Genomic DNA, 20,943 nt, shown 5'->3' with positions numbered 1-20,943 from the left:
AGGCGGGCGCAGGCAGCTGGCTTCGGGGGTGGTGGGGTAGCACTCAGTTCCCTGGGACTCCCACTGAGAAAATACCATCCCTACCCCACCCCTGGCGCCGATTTCCAGGCGAGTGGCCGGGGAGATGCCAAGGAGGCAAAGAGCCCCGTAAATTAGGGATGGGGGGCGGGGGGGCAGAATGCTGGGGATTCTCTGAGGTGGGAGGGAAGGAATATTACAAGAGGGGGAGCGGGCGTGGGGGGGGGCTGTTTAGAGGAATAGGAGCAGCTGCCGAGAAGAGAGGAAGAGGAATGGAAACATCACACAAAGGCAGTTTGGAAAAAGAAATGTTTTATTCCTCTCTGCGCAGAGTAGTATATGAAGGTGGCTATCATGCTGACTCCGCACATCTCTTCCACAAAAATGCCCCTCCAGGTCCAGGATGCCCAGTTACCCGCCCAGTTACCCGCCCCCTTGGAGAACCGGCAGTTGGTGGGTGCGGGCAGGACGCTAGGTCTCAGGAAGGTTTCCTGAGACATTTTTGTGGGAAGTTTTGGGTCAAGGGGAGAGATGACCCAACAGTGGGTGTCCCATCCTCTGTCTTCCTGGGGAAAGCCAAATCCCAAAGGTCTTCTGAAGAAAGGCACCTCTCTCAGCGACCTAGGGAAGGGAGGCGCCCAGACCTACTGCCCGGATGTAAGGCTGAGGCAGAGAGTGGACAGGGTTAAGCAGCAGAGAACGCAGACCCAAGGCAGAGGAGTGAGGTGCATGTGGGAGAGAGAAGGGGACTGCGAGAGCCCAGAGGCCCAAGTCATAAATTCCACCCTGTCCCCAGTTCTGAGCAGAAACTCTTCTTCCCAAGACTGGAATGGAGTTTTAGATCACGGACTGGCTTTGCTCCAGAGCACAGACAGGGCAAGCCAGGCAGAGCTCGCACGGGTAGTGAAGGTGGAAAGTTAAGGTATCAAACAGAGACAGACACTCCCACACCGAACACTCACAGACCATAGCAGTTTTGAAGCTATAAGCCAGGATCAGGGTAAAAAATGCAGCTGTGTCTGAAATACAGAATTTTATAAGCCCTGTCCAATAAAATTTAATCACTGCTCCTTCCACTCTGTCCCCTGACTATGAGCTGTTCCCAATCTTTTTTCCAAGGCTGGGGGCCTGGGCAGTAAGAAGGAATGGGAGAAAATACCGAGTCCAGCAAGCGGGGCTGTGGCTGAGACTTCATCTGCCTCTCCCCACCCGCACTCCTTCTATAGAAAAGAATTCTCTCTCTCTCCCCTTGCTGGACATATGGACTGTTGGGATGAAGGCCGGGTAAAAGCAAAGGGAGGAAAACACTCAGCACATTCTTTCTCCTGCTTTGATCTGAAGTGTAGCTGCAGCAAAGGGCACAGAAGCGGAGGAGAAAATATGGGGGATAGGAGAGCATGGGAGTATAATCCAGTCGAGCAAGGAAGAGGGTGCTCCCCCTGCCCTGTGTCCAAATCTGCTGAGAGCTTTACTCCCAGGACTGCAAAAAGGAGTGAGAAGGAACGGGAAGCGTATACGGGTTTGCGAGGGGGCAACCACAGACAGGATGGAGATTTAAGGATCCCTGTTATCCCCGAGATGACCCTGAGAGCATCAGTTGGGGGGCTGGATGAGAAGTCACAGCAGACATGTGGATTTTTTGAGGGGGTGAGGAGCCAGGAACAGTGGGGTCTTCACCGAAGGAGTGACCACTTGATCTGTTCTTTGGCTGACTGCAGCACCTGCAGGGACAAGGGTGGCATTGAGGGGCTTGCTGGGGGGTGGGGGTGGGGGGACGGGGCTCTCCTTCCCCTCACTTGCCTTCCCTGTCCTTAGAAGACTGGCAAATAGAAAATCCCCAAGGGTAGAGGGATGGGAAGAAGCTCTCTAAGGCCCTAGAGGACTATCAGTTTGGGAAATTCCAAAAAAATTCAAGTCCACTGGGGGGATGAAGAGAGAAGAGGTATACCTGGGAGGAAAGAAAAAAAACTGGGGGTTACCGGACATATGCTGAAGTGGGGTGGTAGGGGGAGACTTTTACCACATCCAGATGGACCTCTTGGTAAGAATTCCAAGTGGGTAGAAAACAGAATCCCTCCCTGGCCCCACTCCGCATCAGGTAGACAATCTCTGCAAAGTAGCAAGATCGATCTGCAAAACCTGCATATTCTAGAATGTGCACTTCCAGCTTAGCCCTCATTTGAATAATAAGAGAAAGACAGAGAGTGTGTGTGTGTGCACGCACACAGATCGTCTGCTTAAGGCAAGCCTCTGCTGGGGAATAAATCACTGAATGAGGCACCAGGCAGGGAGGGTTTGAAGGGTACAGAGCAAGGCTGACAGCCTACTGCTCATAGGAAACGGATAGGAGTTGGAGTGGGGTAGGGAGCGGTGGGCTATATGAGCCCCAGTTTTCCGGACTAGGAGGGAGCCCAAGAAGATATGTCTTCAGTCTCTAGTCTCCTGAATTCAGGCTTGGTGGGTTGGCGTGGAATACTACGCTAGCCTCTTTAGTGACCCAGTCCATCTGGAGAGGACAAAGGAAGAAAGTCATACCTGAGACACGGTCTGCTCCGTAAGGGGGACATCTTCTCCCTACGGCACAGAGAGACAAGCATTCAGCGTGGAAGAAAGCTGGAGTAAGACCTGACTGAGGTGGGACAATGGAGAAGGAAGAGGTGGTCCTTTAATGTCATTTTATTTATTTATGTATTTTTTGCGGTACGCAGGCCTCTCACTGTTGTGGCCTCTCCCATTGCAGAGCACAGGCTCCAGACGCGCAGGCTCAGCGGCCATGGCTCACGGGCCCAGCCGCTCCGTGGCATGCGGGATCTTCCCGGACCGGGGCACGAACCCGTGTCCCCTGCATCGGCAGGCGGACTCTCAACCACTGTACCACCAGGGAAGCCCAGAGGTGGTCCTTTAAACTGAAGCAAAGGGCACATGCCCTAACCTTCTCAATCCCTCCTAGGGACTAGTTAGTACAGCCACAGTTTTACTTGGCCAGAGGGACTGTTGAGCAAAAAAGGGTCATTTCATCCATCTTCTGTTTTAAGGCAGGAGGACTTCTTAAAAGATTTATTCCATTCCAGGTAATCAGCAGGTTGTCTGATCCTCAACTTGGGGATGGGAGACCAGATTCCCTAGTCAGAGAAGACCTTCCCCGAATATCAATATCACTAGGGAGAGGATAAGGGGGAGCCCAGGGTAGTTTAATGGATCCCGCAAGGCCTGATGGTAACGACAGCATGTTAATTTGAAGAAATAAACTGCTGCAACAGCAGCCTGAGAAGGGGAAGGAGGGAGTTGGTGAAGGCGGTGGGGGGGTGGGTGGGGGGGGACCTTCTCTCTTGCCACATAGAGACATATGTTAGAGGAGAAGATTAAACTATGCAAATGGAGCCCACGGCAGTTAAGGGAGAAGATTTCCCATTACCCGGCACTGTCAGCCTTCACTCTGTGGAGGTCAGAGCCGAGACATTCTGTGAATGGAGAGACTGGCTTTGCTCAGGCATCTCTGCACCCCTACAATTTGCTGGCAGGCTCTCTCTGCACCCAGCTGACTCGGAGCTTTCTCTGGTTAACTCAGTGGCCTCTTTTTGCTACCACTAGCACCAAAGAGGACAGAGGTTCTGGCAAATAAGTACTTCCTGACGGAGAGGTACTGTTCTCAGTCCTAAAAGACTTTAAAAGACAAGGAAGACATTCCTCTGCCTCAGGTAATTGGGATTCATCCCCACAGGAAGAAGAAGCCAACCTCAAATTCCTTTATCATTTCAGAACCATCAATATTGAAGTTCCCTTTATTTCATCTTTGATTTAATAAGTAAGTATTAAATGTCCACTCTGTGCAGACTGTATGAGATGCTAGGTACCAGGTGAGGGGCAGAAATATATTCCTCCTGCTTCCCTTCTTTGAGACAATGAGAATTTGAAAGGGAAGGAGACAGTATTCCACAAGTATGTATTCTACAAGCCCCAACCCTTAGATCATTTAGCAGGTCTGGCCCTGGAGGGTGAGTAGATGGGGGATGTAGGGGGGAGACAGTCCTGCTTACCCTTAACGCCACCCGGTGTACCACTTGCTGGGGATCGCTCTCCAGGATCACCCTGAAAAGACAAAGAAGAGACCATTGTTCACTCTGTCCTGAAGAACCAACTTAGTGTGGGGAAACTGGTCACTTGGCCCACTTGCCTTCGGACAGGGGCAGTGGCCCCACCCCTCATCCCAGATCCAGGGAGGTCCAGGGAGGTCAGAGCACTCACCCTCCATCTACGATTTCATCCACAGCCAGGAAGAGCCCCTCCATGTTCTCCAGCAGAGCTCGCTTTTCTACGTTTTTCCTGAGTCCCCGAGAGAAGAGAAAACCCAGCCTGAGTGTGAAAGGGATCCTAGGACATTGTCTGAGCTGGGGAGCCTAAACTAGACCAATATGTGTCTCCACGAACCACACAAAGAAGTAAATAAGCACTTTCTGACTAACCCATTCTAACTCCCTTCCTACTCTTTTTTTTTTTTTTTGCGGTATGCGGGCCTCTCACTGTTGTGGCCTCTCCCGTTGCGGAGCACAGGCTCCGGACACGCAGGCTCAACGGCCACGGCTCACGGGCCCAGCCGCTCCGCGGCATGTGGGATCTTCCCGGACCGGGGCATGAACCCGTGTCCCCTGCAACGGCAGGCGGACTCTCAACCACTGCGCCCCCAGGGAAGGCCCCCCTTCCTACTCTTATTTGCTGAGTAACGATCAGGGATGCCAGGAAAGAGATTCAAAATATACATACAGTCAACTTCTGACTATTCAAGTGCTGATTTCCAGAGCTATTGTTTCTTTCCTACCTGCCAGGATGCTGCTCACAACATTGCTCATGAACACTGACATCAGTGGGTGGAAAAGAGGGAACACACAGAGCTAAAACTCAATCTGGAGGTAGCGGGAGGTGAGGAGGGGCTGAGTGCAAACTCTGTTTGCACTCGAGCTCTGATAAGCCTTCCAAGCTTCTCTCTGCTCCTACCACCAGCTCCCCCAGCTCTGCTCAGGCCTTGAAAAGAAGCCCAGCTAGGGGGCTGGGAACTGCCAGGGCCCGGCCTCCACCAGCCTCAGATCTGGTGGTTGGTGCATATGGCCAGTCACATCCGTCAGTTTGACTCTTTCACTAGATCACCGAAATGAAGTCTATTCCATCACCTGGCTAAGAAATAAATCATCCCCTTCCTGAGGAAATCTGAGCCATTCACCCTGCTGATTCTGTGGGGCTGAGAGTGCCTGCTGTTCTGCTCTGTCCGGATGGCTGTCTGTACTGGGTTCACTTGGGAGCCCTGGATGTTTTCAGGAAAAGTATCTCGTCTCTCTTCTATTGCCCACCTGCATGGGGAACAGAGGGCTGGAGGGGAGGTGGATGGGGAGGAGATGGTAAAAGGCACATTCTTCCTGCTCTCTAGAAGGAAAAACTAAGGGCCAGACGTGAAAAACTGTGAGTGCTGCCTCCGTTCCCAGGGTGCTGGTGTTGCATCTGGGACATTTCCCAATGCTTGCCCTTTCTCTACCTCGAATGTAAAGAATGAAGCCCGGGAAGGCACCTTGAGCGTGCTTGGAACTCTGACAGAGCCACTGGGGGATGCGAGAGTAGACACAGAGGCAAAGATTCTGCTCCCTCCCAGTCCCTTTTCTCAGGAGAACTATTGCACAGGAGTAACACACTCTCCCATCCAGTCCTCCCCATCAGTGCAAATTACTCTGAAATAATAAGCCCGACTTCTCAAGGTAAATCAACTCCCCAGAGCCTCTGCTCATCCCCCACAAATCCCTGGACCTGAAGAACAGTGACTGTCTCTCGCAAACAGATGTCAAGAATGGCCTGCTCACCTCAGCATCTGGCTCAGTGAGTCGAAGAGGCAATTCAGAACAGCCATGAGCATCAGCTGTTTGGAGACAGAAGAAGCAGGAGGATAAGGTTTAAGGCCCTGAAAGCTGCTACCTGAAAACAAAGCCCTCTAACTCATTAAGCATCAAAAGACACAGGCCTTCACAAACGACCAACAGCATAAGGTGGAAGTGAGAGTAAAACAGGAAGACGACCCGTGGCTTCCCACAGAAATAAATTCTGCTTCATGACTCCATAATTTTAGGTCTCTCTTTGACCAGACTGTTCAAACAGAACTTTCCTGTCGCAGTCTTCTTCATGTCTTTACCAACCGTATGTGTGTTACCCTATGTCTTCGGTAGAAAAATCATTAACCAAGCAATAGCTGAGGTCAGACTGCTGTCAAAAGAGAATGGACTTTGGAGTCAGGCAGATCTGGGCTTAAATCCCAGCCGAGCCATTTCTAGATGTGTGACCCTGGGAAAGTTGTCAGTTTGAACCACATGAAACTGCCACTTTTGTAGTCCAGCAGTGGTCAAATGTAAGTAATTTCATATGGTTCCTCAAGGTTTAGTTTCCTCACCTATAAAACAGGGGCACTAATGCCCAAAACTCATAGAAGCGCTGTAAGGTTAAATAACAATGTATTCTACAAAGCACTTACAGCAATAAGAACTCAGGAAAAGTTGGTTCTCTCCAACTTTGACTTTTGCCTCAAATTAAGTAGGGGCTTATTTTTACCTATCTGCTCTCCTAGAAGTTGTGACCTGAGGTAAATAGCTTTTCCTGAGTTTAGGAAGCAGGTTAGGACTACACCCACAGTCTTCAGAGAGCCACTCAGAACGTATGGCTTTGACGTGACCCACAATGTTGCCTAACTGACCCAAACTCAGTCAGGTGTGGACCCTTCACAGCAGGAGCAAGCATCCCCTGAACCCTGACCACACCTCAGAAATCCATCTCAAAAACACCATCCGGGGAAGGCCATTGACATTATACGTTAGTACGGATCAAAACATAGATAGTATGGATCAAAACACAGACGGTGTGTCCTACATGGACACAGGAATCTGGGAAAGCTTCCACTCTAGGTTGATTCAGGTGCTCAGCCGTGTCTGTGAGGCTGACAGGGATCTCCGACAACTGCGTTAGCCAGTCGACGCCAGAGGGACACAGGGACGCGGCAGTCCTAGGGCCCAGAACCAGTCAGGAGGTCCTGCCGGAGGTTCAGGAAGGGAGAGCAGAGACAGCAAAGAGGGGTGGGGATTCTCACCTCATTTTCATAGGAGCTGCCGATCACATAGAAATAGAGATCGATGCTGCTTTTGTATACCACTGTCAGGCCTTCCAAGAGGGCAATTTCACCTGTGGGGGGGACAAAGGTGGAAACGGTGGGTGGCCTGAGGCAAAGAAGTAGGAAAGAGGGAGTTACCATGAACTCCAGGTATCCAGCTGTGTGGGGCTGAGGTGAGGCAGGTCTTAATGACCCCCAAAGACTGAAGCGGACCTGCTTTTTCCTTTTGGGTGGTAGCAGAGGGCGGCAAGTGTACACTTGGGGGAGTCTAAGTATCTTCTCCTCTAACTGCTCCTGCCCCCCAGCCACCAGTAGCCTTATTTCCCTCATTGTGTACGAGACAGGATACTAGTCAATCCTTCGGAGGTGGAAATGCAGAGCGGTCACCTTTACAGACTTCCATTTCCCTGCCCTAATGGACGCGGTACAACAAGCAGAGCTGCAGTTAAACTTGTCAAGTGAGGCCCATAAATCCGGGGGCTAGACAGGGAGCTAACAGCCAGCCTTCTAGCGCGGTATTCCCGCGTGGGGTACGCTCACCTCCCCATTACATTGCTGAAGAGTTTATTACATGAGGGGAGGAGGAAGAAAGAGAAGGAAGAGGCAGAGTCATTTCGCCCTTCCTCCGCCGCCCGCCGCCGCCCCCTTCCCGCTGTGGCTCTCCCACTGCAGGGAGTAGTGAAAGGAAGACGACCTACTGTCAGTCCGGTGGGTCTTGTTGAAAATGTTCTTCTCAAAGGCCTTTTGCTCCTTGACACTGGGGTAGGTGTCGTCATAGTACTGGTCAGAGGGAAAGGAGATGGGTTGGGTCATTAGAGCTGGGAGCCCAGAATGACTAGCGACTGTTTTGCCCTGGATCTTGGATTTCTCTCCTTCAAGGCGTGGGGTGAGGGAGAAATACTGACACGAAGAAGGGAGAACTACAGAGGCAGGGAATGGGCCGCAAGTAATCGGATACAAAACAAGGTTTTTAAGGACCATGCTACAAGCCACCCCGCCTCACGGTTCTCAGACCGTAAGGGCAAGAGGCCTGGAAGCCCTGTGATGAGGCTCTGCCCCAACTACATTCTAGGGCAGCAACCCTGAGGCCATTCCCAGGCGCCACCCCAGGTCAGGGAGCACTGCTAGAGAACACAAAAGGCACCAGGCCCTCACTGTGCGGAGCTGAGGAATGGGGAAGGGCTGCAAAAACCTCCTCTAAAGAAGGGCAAGCCCTGCCTGTGCTCTCTGATCTCCTGTATCTTAGCTTCCTTTCCAGTAAACTGGAAGAAGTGGGAGGCAAGCTAACACACTGTGGAGCCCACTCGCAAGCTCTCCCTGGCAAGGGGGTGGAGATGCAGGCTGCTAAATCGCTCTGCTCTTTAGGGGCTAATCCGCTGCAGTCAGCTGAAGACCTATAACAGGCCTGGCATTTAGTAACTGGATAACTGTTTCAAAAGGTGTCCTGCATAGTTACATCCAATTACAGGGAGGAACAGCTGGTGAATTCTGAACTAATCTCTACCTGCTGATTGATTTATGCTACGCTCGCCCGGAGTTAATCCACCAGGGACAGAAAAAATTTCTCCAGGAGGGGGAGAATACGGAGGGAGAGGAGACGGGTGTCCTTTCTCCTCTCTTTCAATAGATCCAAAGTTAGGAACATCCCACTGGGGAACTCAGCAGGTAACAAGCTTGGTGGTGACTGGAGACCTAGGACTGGAACCCTGGAGCTGCAAGAGAATTCCCTGGAAAAACCCAGGCAGGATGATGAGGCAGAAGAGAAAGGGACAGGAGTGATGGGCATGGGCAGGCTGCTTCTCACATCTAGACACTGCTTTGTTCAGAAACCAAGGTTCCAAAGTTTTTTTCTGTTCTGATGTTGATGACAAAGTCTAAGGATGGCAATAGGGAAGCAGGGCAACTAAGAGACAGGAGCAGTTTAGGTTTTATCTGGAGTAGTCAGAGGTAGATGGAAGAATTCTCAAAATTATGTGTGGGTGAATATGAGTTAATAGGGCCAGTCCCAAGATCCAAAGCTCAGAAAAAGTCTGTCTTTGCTCCTAAACTAATCTGAAAGGGAATCTCACCTTGGCAAAAAGTCGATCTCCGTCATTGTCCAGAATCAGGATGGCTTTGACAGTATACAGGGAGGGTTCCTGAAGAGATATGAACATACCTTCAGTCCTGAAGGCTCTTGCCACCATTAGCAAACCAGATACCTTCCCCTGGCCCCACTGGGGCTGCAAGGGGATACAGAGGTGCCTCTGTAGGTCCCCTATCCCAACCTGGTTAGAGTTTGACATTTCCCACTGAGAATGACCAAGTGGTAAATGAACTGAATTGAGGGAGGAGACATTTCAACAAAGGACCCAAAGCAGCACCAGAGAAACAATTTCTATGAGCCAGACTCACAGAGGGCTTAATATTTGTTATTTCCAAATATTATGCTACAGTTATTTTCCAAATTACTCTCCCTCCCTGGTCTCCCAGGCACAGGTGGGTATGGAATGTGGAATGTAACCAGATTAATTAATAGGCACTGCACGAGGCTTTTTGAAAATAGCATTGACTGCCCTAGTGTACTTGGAAGTTCCTGCAGTCCCGATGCAGTAGCAATGCAGAGGTATAAAGAAAGCCTTCCCTACCTAAACCACCCACACACTGAGCAGATGGAAACAAGCACGCGTGCACGCACACACTCACACACAGACACACCAGTTCTGAACGCAGCCCAGAGAGACATCCATCTTCCAAGACTTCCCCTAGGAGCTCAACTCCTCTACTATACCCTGACGACCACCACATAACTTGCCAAGACAAAAAGCAATCTGAATTTGTGGTAGTTAAGAAGCAGTAAGAAGAGGCTCCGTCTAAGAAACACTCTGGAGCCTGGAGACAAGGAGCAGGGGTGGAGTGTTCTTTCACAACCAAAAAGCAACCTTTGAGGAAACTGGCTCCATAAAGAAATCAGGGGCTTCCCTGGCGGTCCAGTGGTTAAGACTCCGTGCCTCCACTGCAGGGGGCACGGGTTTGATCCTTGGTCGGGGAACTAAGACTCTGCATGCTGTGTGGCATAGCCACAAAAAGAAGAAAAAGAAAAGAAAAAGAAATCAGAGTCTCAGCCTTAACAGTTACACTAAAACTCAAAGCATATCATTTTGCAAAAGCTCCTTCACTCCGGCAACTTCCAGGGAACCAGCTAACAGGAAAGGAAGAAGAGGAAGGGAAGGGAGCCCGTGGGATGTGTACGGAAGGTGTCTGCAGGCTCACATTCCTTGACTTTCTCATCAGCGTTACTTACCGTGGATATCCTTCTCCCGTGCTTTGAGACAAGAGTGTTGCTTTGCTACCTCCGTTTCCTGGCCCTACTTAGGAAACCCACAGCCTTCACAGGGCCAAACATATTCTCCGAGCGTATGTTTAACGAAGACCCAAAGGTGATCAGGAAAGATTCACTGCCAAGGATCTGCAGCCTCTACAAAGGTAAACTATCCCATAAGGCTCCAGGAGGTTTATGGTTCCATGCAAAGAACCAACCTTAGCTCAAGGAGTTAAGAATGAGAGTAAAGGGAACCCAGTCTTTTGAGAACAGGGTGATAAAGAAGGTAAGCTTTCCCCACTTGGATTCTTGAGGACAGAAATTTTTGTTTCTTTCACTGATTTATTACAAGTGCCCAGAACAATGCCTGACATATACTAAACTCTCAATATTTATTGAATGATTATGAGAATAAATGAAGTTTGAGAGTAAAGTAGAAATTTATTGATGCAGTAAGCATCTAGGGGATTCTCTTATAATTAGACATCCACGTACAGGTAGATTTTTTGGTGTGGCCATTTTGGGTGATATTACTACCAAGTCATCCTCCTCTGACAGACATTCCTTAAAGCTGCCCATGCTACACATATTACTCTATGGAACACTCTCTCAAACTAAGGGACTCTGTCTAGCAGAAGGACGTCCTCTAGAGTCTCATCTAAAAAGTCACAGATAAAGCAGCTTTCCTAACTCCTAATTCCCCACAGAAAGATCTTCCCATAAAGCAAGCTCAGTTCTATAGCAACTTGGATCCTCGATTCACCAACAGGGAGACAGTCATGGGAATGAATTTTCTTAACAGAGGAAAAGCAGTCCATAAGGAAGGAAATTTAGAAGAAATCATTTTTCCCACAACATTTTCCCTGGAAATCTTTGGCTCTGTTTCGCTATCCGCATTCACAGCAACCTTAGAGAGCTTCCCAATGGTTGAAGCCGGGCATTGATCTGGCGCAGGTAACTCGTGCCTGCAGCCACAAAGTCTGGCATCTCTAGAAAGGATGGGATCCCAAAGCAAAGAAAAACCCTTACGGCAGGACTTCCCTGGTGGTGCAGTGGTTAAGAATCCACCTGCCAATGCAGGGGACATGGGTTCGAGCCCTGGTCCAGGAAGATCCCACATGCCACGGAGCAACTAAGCCTGTGCGCCACAACTACTGAGCCTGTGCTCCAGAGCCCGCGAGCCACAACTACTGAGCCCGTGTGCCACAACTGCTGAAGCCCGTGCGCCCAGAGCCCATGCTCTGCAACAAGAGAAGCCACCGCAATGAGAAGCACGCGTACTGCAACGAAGAGTAGCCCCTGCTCACTGCAACTAGAGAAAGCCCGCGCACAGCAATGAAGACCCAACACAGCCAAAAAATTTAAAAAAAAAAAAAAAAAAAAAAAAACCTTATGGCCACCAGCCAACTAGGACAGTCAGACAGTCCTCTGTGGCCAACAGGGTGAGAGAGTGCCTAAAACAGCCAGCAAAGAGAGAGACAGATTCCTAGGTCCTGCTCCTGGCTCTTTTCACTGGCTTCCTAGAAGACGCAATCAAGGAAACCCCCAAAATAGAAATCTGGATCTTCCTGGGAAGGATAAAATACAGGCAAAGGCAGGCAACGAGAAGACCAGAAGGGACCGTAAGTATGAAAAGGGTAAGATGGCACTAGAGAAAAGGCTGGTCATTTCAAACTTACAAAGAAATGACCACACTAAATACAGCTGAGAACTTAGGCAAGAGCTTAAATGCTGCTTTAATTCTCCACTCTGCTACAGCCAGAACTGGCAGCTTCTCCTTTACTTCTCCTGCCACCTCCTGACTGCAGCTGGTTCCACTTCAGCCTGGGACCTTTACCTCTCAGGAGTGGGGAGGGCCTGGAGTTCCTCTCATATCATAACCAGCCAGTTTAAAGGGCCCAGAAGCCATTACTGATAATGTAATTTCATTTTAAGTTTTTCACAAAGGGCAAGTTTATAAATAACTCCCAGCTCTTGAGAAATGGGCTTCCTGGACAATGGACTAGGCTTGACCTTGTAACACATTAAACGCTGATTATTGAGAAAGACACTACAAGCTTAGGACCATGTTCAAAGGATTTAAAAGGTCTATTCTTCCCTCCCATTCCCAAATGGGTAGCTGCTAGAAAGCTTTCGAGACAAAGTTCTGTGATGCACTGACTTTCAGAGAGCCACAGCCTGAGTGTATAACAGAACTTCACCTCAAATGCTAATGGTGCCTGGAAATGATGTGCAGGCAGACTGGTGTTTGGGACGGTGGGTGGCTCGGATAGATTTTCATGTCCATTTTTATTATCAAGAAAACTAGACTGGACTCCTCAGGAGAGCTGAAACAACACCGAATGAGCAACGAGCCTGCTGCAAACAAGTCTTATCTCAATCACGGGCTTCTGAAGCCTGGTGAAAAACATCAACATCTCCCAGCATCCCCTACCCCAGCACACAGAGGACTAGAAGGGAAGAGTCATTCCTCGTGCTGCCCCCTGTGGGCCTTCGGATGACCTGCAGCTTCCTCAGGATTATAGTCATTAGCAAAAACATTAAAAAGGCAACTCTGGAGAAAAGCTCTCTATTTGTGTGTCTTGTAAGTCAATCTAGGAGAGATGGGCCCTGAAGAAGCACTGAATTAAGTCTATCCACAATGTATATAGTAAGAGGACACTCTGGGGTAAGATCATGATACGCCACCAGAAGAGGACTAGGGTAGTGTTTGGAGCAGGTAGACAGGATATTTGAGGCCTATGATTAATTATTTTATTTGATCCTTTGTGGGGGATGGAGGAGGAGGAGGGAGGGAGCCAAGAAGTCTTTGTGGATTTAGAGGATGCTATCCACAAAGCTGAAAGGACACAAGTAAGAATCTGGTTGAGATTCCTAGAAAGTTCATTCCCCACTTGTAAAGAAATCTTTATGGCCATGCCAAAAAGTAGTACCCTGGCTTGGCAATGGGTCTCCATCAACTAGAAACAAGATGCTCTTCCCTCAACCCGATTTACAAAGTAAAACCAAGACAAAACCAAAACCAAGAGAAATTTCTAGACACCACTCCCAGCCCCACATGGCTAAGCAGGTATTTTGCTCCCTGATTCCGTGCCAATTTCTTTAAAATGAAAAGCTCCTCTGGGATTGAGGGCTCCAATTTGCCAGCCACAAGCCTGGGGACTTCAGATGAAAAGAAAAGAAGAATTAGGCAAAGGTTTTGCCAGAGAAGGACAGTTTTCACATACTACCCAGGGGTTTGCTGAGATTCAGGCAGCACAGCTCAGGAAAGAATAGGAGCCACAGGTACCACAGAACATTACCCATCTGACCTGAGACCAAATATTGGTTAAGAGGAAACTGAACACAAGTCTTAGGAAGGAAGAACTGTTGGCAGGAAGAGCCACCTAGAAAGAATCTTCCTATCTGACACAGATACAAACCATGAAAGCACGGTCACCAGAAGTCTGCCACTACAGGAAAAAATGTCTCTAAACTCCTTTGTTATAGTCTGCATCAGCCATTAACTCAAGTTCCACCTTTCTCTGGGACTCAGCTTTCTCATCAGTGAAATGAGAGGCCTGAGCTAGATCAGTTAATAACTTTTCTGAGTTACAGCAGACCCCCTTTGATAAGCTGATGAAATCTATGGACCTTGTTACCAGAAAAAATACACATTCACAAATTTTTATGATTTCAAGGAGTTCATAGACCTAGGTTTAGAATTAAATGAGATTCTCTCTGAAGACAAAAACACAGTGCAGGGAGGGGAGGAAAAAAGGGGGAAATGAGTGATACTTTTGTAAATCACCCCCTGTCCTCTGCCAGGCACCAAATAATGACTTCAAGAAGTATGTGTGTGGCCTTCATAAATTAATAAATGATTGAGAAAACTAACACAGCCAGCAGGGGGAGCTAAGGTCAGCACCACACCCCTCCAGCTTTCAGTATTAAATTTCGCAGCCGTGGGACAGGCAGGACAAAGATAACCAGGCCCCAAGCTCTTCAGGAATGCAAAGTCTCAGGTCCTTTCTTAAAATTCCAAAAGCTTGTCTGCTAGAGAATTTTTTGCCCAGGGGGTCACACAGTCCCTAATTCTTCAACTATTCTGGAAATGAGAGAATTACAGAAATGAGGGGACAAAGCGAGGAGCACTGCTGGGAAGACATGAACTGAACAAGCAGAAATCACAGTACTCCACACCTGAGGCCTGAGAGCAACATTAGAACTTCCTGCCTGCCCAGTTTGATAATCCAAGAGCTCTCATTTAAATATCATGCAGCAAAGGGAAAAATCAAATGGGGCTAGATCTATTTCTGATGAGTCCTTGTTCATGATCGGTATCATAATTTACTCCCCACCCCACCCTCCATCTGCTTCTGAAAACAAAAAGGTAGTCTCTGAAAGACTGAATTGACAGCCTCTGTGTTCATCTTTCAGTCTACTTGCTCCCCCAAACCAACCCCCGAGACAGAACTGCTCTCCTCTCCCCTAGTTTCAGCCTCCCTCTAAAAACTACACAAATAGTAGAAAAGGAGTTGGAGAAAATTGGTGGACAGGGCTGTCCAGGCCAACTGGCTGTGGATGGGGATATGTGCCTTAATAGTGGGAATATTAAAAAGCCAAAACAGGAGATGTAGGCTTCATCTGCAGCATGTAAGACTTAGGTTACACAACAGGAAAGACTTCCTGAAGAGGTGAGGGTAGTCAAACACCGGAAGAGGTGACACAGGCCAGGGAATCTAAGGACAGGAGAACTCCTCTAATAATCTGATCTGAGGAAAAGCCTATTCTGTGCAGAATCAGCTGAGGCAGAATGTGAGAGGGCCCTTGCCAGTACGGATCTCTTATAATGTGCATGGACCCAACCTCCTCATCCAGCTTCATCAGATGCCCATGGGCACTCTGCCTTCCATCTTCCTAATTACTCTAGCAGAAGTGGGTAGGTAGGCACAAATTCTTTACCCATTCCATCCTTTATTTGCTTCTCTAGCTCCCCTTTCCATAACCGGTTTTCTTGTCAGTAACCTGACTCTAACCAAGTCACAGTGATGGACTAAAGTAAAAAACAGTAGGGCTTCCCTGGTGGCGCAGTGGTTGAGAGTCCGCCTGCCAATGCAGGGGACACGGGTTCATGCCTCGGTCCGGGAGGATCCCACATGCCGCGGAGCGGCTGGGCCCGTGAGCCATGGCCGCTGAGCCTGCGTGTCCGGAGCCTGTGCTCCGCAACGGGAGAGGCCACAGCGGTGAGAGGCCCGCGTAATGCAAAAAAAAAAAACAAAACAGTAGCAAGTATCTAGCTGAAAAAGACCCTAAATCTGCCACTAGGCTCCCTCAAATATCTGGATAATTGCATTCATCCTCTGCCTCCCAGGGAAGACCTGGCTTCTCAAGGGTCTGGCTTTCTTCACATGGAGGCCCCCTCCTCCTCTTTTGACTGTGTGACAGCTCCCCCAGACCTCTGATATAATTTATACCTTGCCGGGGACCAACTCTTTCCCACCACTGTGAAGGAGAGGGAAAAAATACATATAAATACGTCGGAAATCTATAACGAGGTCTTCTTGGAGGGCAGGACATGGGGAGAGTTAGAAGCAGCGTCAATTGCTCTTTAGGGGTTTTAGTTCAAGCCGAGGTCTGCTTCCAGCAATCAACCATTAAAACAAGCCGGCCAGAGTAACAGCACAGTTTATTCTGATCATTTAATTTGAAGTGTCAATAAATTAAACTTCAATCAATTAAACTAGGTGTGCAATAACCCAGATGGACACCCCGACACCAACATAATCACAATAAAAATTTTTATGGTTGCCAGGGACCTCACCGGGGGCAGTGCTGGCACTGCTCGCGCCCAGGCTAAGAAATATATCTCCACAGTGCAGGAACGAGGAGATTGCTTCTCCTAACGAAATGGACGGGCCAGGCACCGGCAAGGACGCAGCTGGGAGAGGGGCACAGGGGACTGCCAGGAACGAGATGGGAGTGCTTTGGGGGCTTAATGTAATTGATACCTTTGCCCAGAGCAGGGGGAGGAGGCATTTAGGCCAAGTACCTTTACTGTTAGTGCCAAAAGAATTTAACAAAAGCCCCATTAAGATGATTCAGGAAGCAAAGGCCACAGAGCCATATGAACCTTTAAGAGTCACTGATGTATTCTGCAGTTTCTTCCTCCACACATACACATGCTCTCGTGCACTCTGGATGCCCTGATTTTTGAATGAGGCTTAGAATTCAGGATCTGGTTATTGTTTTAGGATAGAAATTTATTAAGGGGAGAGTAAGAATAAAATTAAGAAGTCTAGTCCAAAAAGCACTGGAAAAGCACTCAGAAAGTGAATCCAGAGAGGATTAGGAAAAATGAAACCTATGAGGAAAGATGTAAGGATCTAGACTGCTAGAGTAATTCAGTTTTGAGGAAAAAAAGAGTAAAGAGGGGAAGGAGGAAGGGGATAAGTCATTATCTTTAAGATTCCATAGGTTATTAATGGCGAATGGTGACCTGCAGAGATCCCTCTCTATTCACAACTAAGAGAGTACCAGCAGAAGACAGCAGGAAAGGAGGAAGCTGAGTCCAAAGATGCGGGCTGGGGGCATTATTATCAAGCACTGGGAACGGAAGGAGATGAAAAGAGACCCGAGAAAGATCAGACAAATCTGCTTGAAAGGTAGGGCTGGATTACCTAATTCAAGAAAGAAACGCCACCCACTGTAAAGTACCTAAATGAAGGGAACCTATTGGCATTTAGAAATTCCCATAATCAGATCAAATTTCAAATGATGGTTCTTCTTGCCCCCCTCTAGCTTATTCTTCCCTTCTTCTAAACATCCTGTGGCTATGGGTCTTGTAGAGGTGAGGAGACAAGAATATGCTTTGATCAGGTTTCCCCAGAGGGCCAGCCAAACCAGGAAACAGAAATGTGAGAGGAGGAAGCCTAAAGGAACTTTAGAAGGTATCTGCCCACTCTAAGGAGTGTTTTGTTAAATACTATCCAGGCACAGTAAACTCTTTAGCTCAGCGGAGAGCTAAGGTAAAATCCAGGGAATTCGTTATACTTTTCATAACAAAGATGGTGACCTAGGAATTAGGGGATGCCGCTGAGTACACAGAGCAGATGAGATAAAAAGGAACAGTAAGGAAGGGTGATTGTGAGCCAGATGGAGCGAAATTTCGTGGGCCAGTAGGTGAGGGTAGTGAGAAGAGAAATAAAAATTTAGGAAATACCACCTGATTCTCAACCACGGTTCCTCATCTGAACCACTGAATACTGAAAATTATTTAAATACTATTTTGTCACTTCTCCCAAGGATAGTACAAAACTAGTGTCACTGTGTAAACAGAGAAGCTGATCCATTACATACAATGATGCCTTAGGGCATTAGGGCTTAATTCTCCCCAGGAACTCTAGTTGAGAAGGGCTGGAATGGTGAGAAAGGTACATAAATTCTTATTGGGGGCCCAAAATATATTGAAAATAGTAAACAGCACACACACACACACACACATACATACACACACACACACACACACACACGTTGGGAAGGGCTGACACAGAGGAAGGAAAATACTAATTTAATATCCTAAGAACTCTGGTGACCAGCACAAGAAATGATACCTATTGGTACTTTGTCCCCAACAAAAGCTTTATATAACTGATAGCTGAAAGTACAATTTGGCATACTGAAGACGTGGAAAGCCCATGATGAGATAACATCAGAGAGACACTTGGTCTGGGAGGCTTAGGAGTCGAAAACTAATCCTAGTCTTGATTGCGCTTCCTTGAGGAAGCCCTTTGCCCTAAACCTTCGTTTCCCCTTACCCCATCGAACAGGTTCCTCATGACAAAGAATCAGTAAGGTTTCTAGAGCAAACTTCAGAGGTACCTGACCAGGTCAGCAAGGATCTGTAAATGCAGCATCTTAGGTATAGATTAAAATGGATATAAGGAAGAAGCAGGTTGAAACAGACTTCGCTGAGGAAGCAGAGACAAAAATTGAGGTAAGAGAAAATGTGAGAGACTTTCACATGTAACTCCCTCAGTTCAGCACTACACACAAATCCCTTGTTAAAAGGGCTCCTCAAGTAATATCGCCCTCACTCCTTTACCTCTAGGCAGGCTCCCTTCTAAACAGATCTAGGGGGCAGTCTAAAAATTTCTTAAACTTCCAAAGAAACTAATTCCCTAGAATTTATCCCAGTCTGTTAACTGGTTAAGAATACTGGTTAATGGTGGGGGAGGGGGGTGTGGGGGGTGGTGGGATGAATTGGGAGACTGGGATTGACATATATACACTAATATGTATGAAATAGATAACTAATAAGCACCTGCTGTATAAAAAAATTAATCAAATTAAATTCAAAAATTAAAGATATAATTCACATACCATTTACTCATTTAAAATGTACAATTCAACTGTATTTAGTATATTCATAAAGTTATGCAACTCTCACCATAATCTAAGTTTAGAACATTTTTATCACCCCAAGGAAACCCCATACCCACTAGCAATCACTCCCCATCACTCTTCTCCTCCCATTAGCACTAGGCAATTACTAATCTGTTTTCTGGCTCTACACATTTGCCTATTCTAGACATTTGATATAAATGAAATCATATACTATGTGGTCTTTTGTAACTGGCTTCTTTCACTTAGCATATGTTTTCAAGGTTATCCATGTCACAGCGTGTATCAGAGCTTTATTTCTTTTTATTGCCAAATTGTATTCCATTGTATGGATATGCCACATTTTGTTTATCCATTCAGAAGGAGATGGACATTTGAGTTGTTTCCACTGTTTAGCTATTGTGATAAAGCTGCTATAAATATTCATGTGCAAAAAAAAAAAGAATACTGGTTAACCGCTTGGTACAGAAAATGTCTTTAATAAGATTTTAAAGCTTTCTACCTAGACTTAACCAACCCATATGATGGGAAGGAATTATCCCTATCTTTGCCATTTTGAAAGAGGGGAATTGAAACCTGTTATTCTCTTTTACCTGATGAGGATCTGGGTGTGTACATGTGAAGAGCTGAAGGAAAAAAAAAAGGCCTAGAGTTCAACTCAATTAAGGAGGGAGCAAAAAAAAAAAAAAAAAAAAAGGAAGGAGCTGGGAGCAAAACTCCTACTCCCACATATATATATGTTAAAATCCCCAAATTGAAAAGGGGGGGGGCGCATTTTTGAGAGAAACGCTCTGGTTCAGTTCTAAAGAAAGGGTAATAGTATTTTATTTTTTTGAACAAGAGAAAAGGATCACATGGACAGGGGAGCGAAAAGGCGCCCTTTAGCCACCAAAATTCTTATATAACTAGAGGAATAGTGGGCATCCCAGATCCTACAATAAGAATTCCCAAAGTTTAAATGAAGAGAGAAAGGAGAACAGAATAAGGAGTCGAGAATAAGGAAAAATATTCCACACTCCATGCTGACTCTATCAGGTATTCCAGAACTCTGATGGAACACTGATTCCTCATGATGCCAAATCTACATAGTAGGAAGCCGAAGAAGAAAATCGTGTTTTTTGAAGGAATATGACAGGGAATTATCAACGGAGAGGCACACTGTGACAACTACCAGGAGGAGCATGTGATGACAAACACCTGCACTCTATTCTGACAATCTGAGGCGAGTTTGGAGTTTTGGGGAAACTCAAATCAGGATATCATCCACAATGATCATAATCAGAGGGAATCTGAAGGACCCCAATCCAGTACGCTCATGATACTATGTGTCCTAAGGACTCCATGTGCTCCCTTCAACTTTCCACTGACTCTGCCCTCTCCACGGCAGAGCTTCCTACTCTAAACCGAGGCTTTAGCTCCTGCACTAGGCCACACGCTTATTCCAGGAACCGGCAGAACGGTCGGACCCCGAGGATTACCCGGAACTCCCCTTTCTACCCCCTCCCACTCAGGCTGAACCCCGACTCCCGGCCCCTCTGGACATCGCAGCATCTCGGCCGCCCCTCCAGCTCCTACCAAAATCAGCGCCTCCATCTTGCCCCGCAGCTGGTGCCGACGTGGAGCCGCAGAGACAACGCCGCCGCTGATTGGCCCTAAGTCCTCATTAGATCCCGCCCACAATGAGGGTTATTGGGCTCCCAGGTGTCAGCTATTACTGTATTAACCAATCAGTGTACTAGCTTACTTAGCGGAAGCAAGGTGTCCAGCCAGAAGGCGCAGGTATTTGATTGTCAGTTTAAACACTCAATAAAACAACAAAACCTCACTAATAAATGGGGCGGGAGGGTCAGTGGGGCGGGGTTGTTTCCATGGGGAACAGAGGAAGCGACTATCAATTTTCAATTGGCCGGGCTGAGGGCACATGATATCGTCGGCCGGATTTAGCAACTTTAATTCGCACTCCCTTTAGGGAGCGCTGTGTCTCTTTAGCCCTTAACACAGGCAGCTCTCGACGGAATCCTACCTTAATCCGCATTCCAGAGCCTCCATTAGGTCCCTGATGTCCACGGTTGCTTTGGGAAACACTGCTAGCTCTTCCTTCAGACTC

At 47.7% G+C, this 20,943-nt stretch overlaps 1 protein-coding gene across 1 annotated transcript; it reads right to left on the bottom strand.

Annotated features, from left to right (window-relative positions):
• Positions 1-313: 313 nt before the first annotated feature.
• On the bottom strand, positions 314-20,497 carry COPZ1 (COPI coat complex subunit zeta 1). The gene is made up of 9 exons (XM_067696832.1): positions 20,412-20,497; positions 9,223-9,291; positions 7,852-7,933; positions 7,133-7,224; positions 5,862-5,917; positions 4,264-4,341; positions 4,056-4,107; positions 2,554-2,592; positions 314-1,739 (listed from the first exon to the last, which is right to left on the bottom strand). The coding sequence occupies exons 1-9, from the start codon at positions 20,427-20,429 to the stop codon at positions 1,692-1,694; spliced, it is 534 nt and encodes a 177-aa protein (XP_067552933.1). The 5' UTR covers positions 20,430-20,497; the 3' UTR covers positions 314-1,691.
• Positions 20,498-20,943: the final 446 nt, after the last annotated feature.

Source organism: Pseudorca crassidens, chromosome 11, assembly GCF_039906515.1.
Source record: "Pseudorca crassidens isolate mPseCra1 chromosome 11, mPseCra1.hap1, whole genome shotgun sequence".
Lineage (NCBI taxonomy): Eukaryota > Metazoa > Chordata > Mammalia > Artiodactyla > Delphinidae > Pseudorca > Pseudorca crassidens.
Note: the sequence above shows the minus strand (reverse complement) of the source record. Positions and strands in the feature narration are given on the sequence as shown.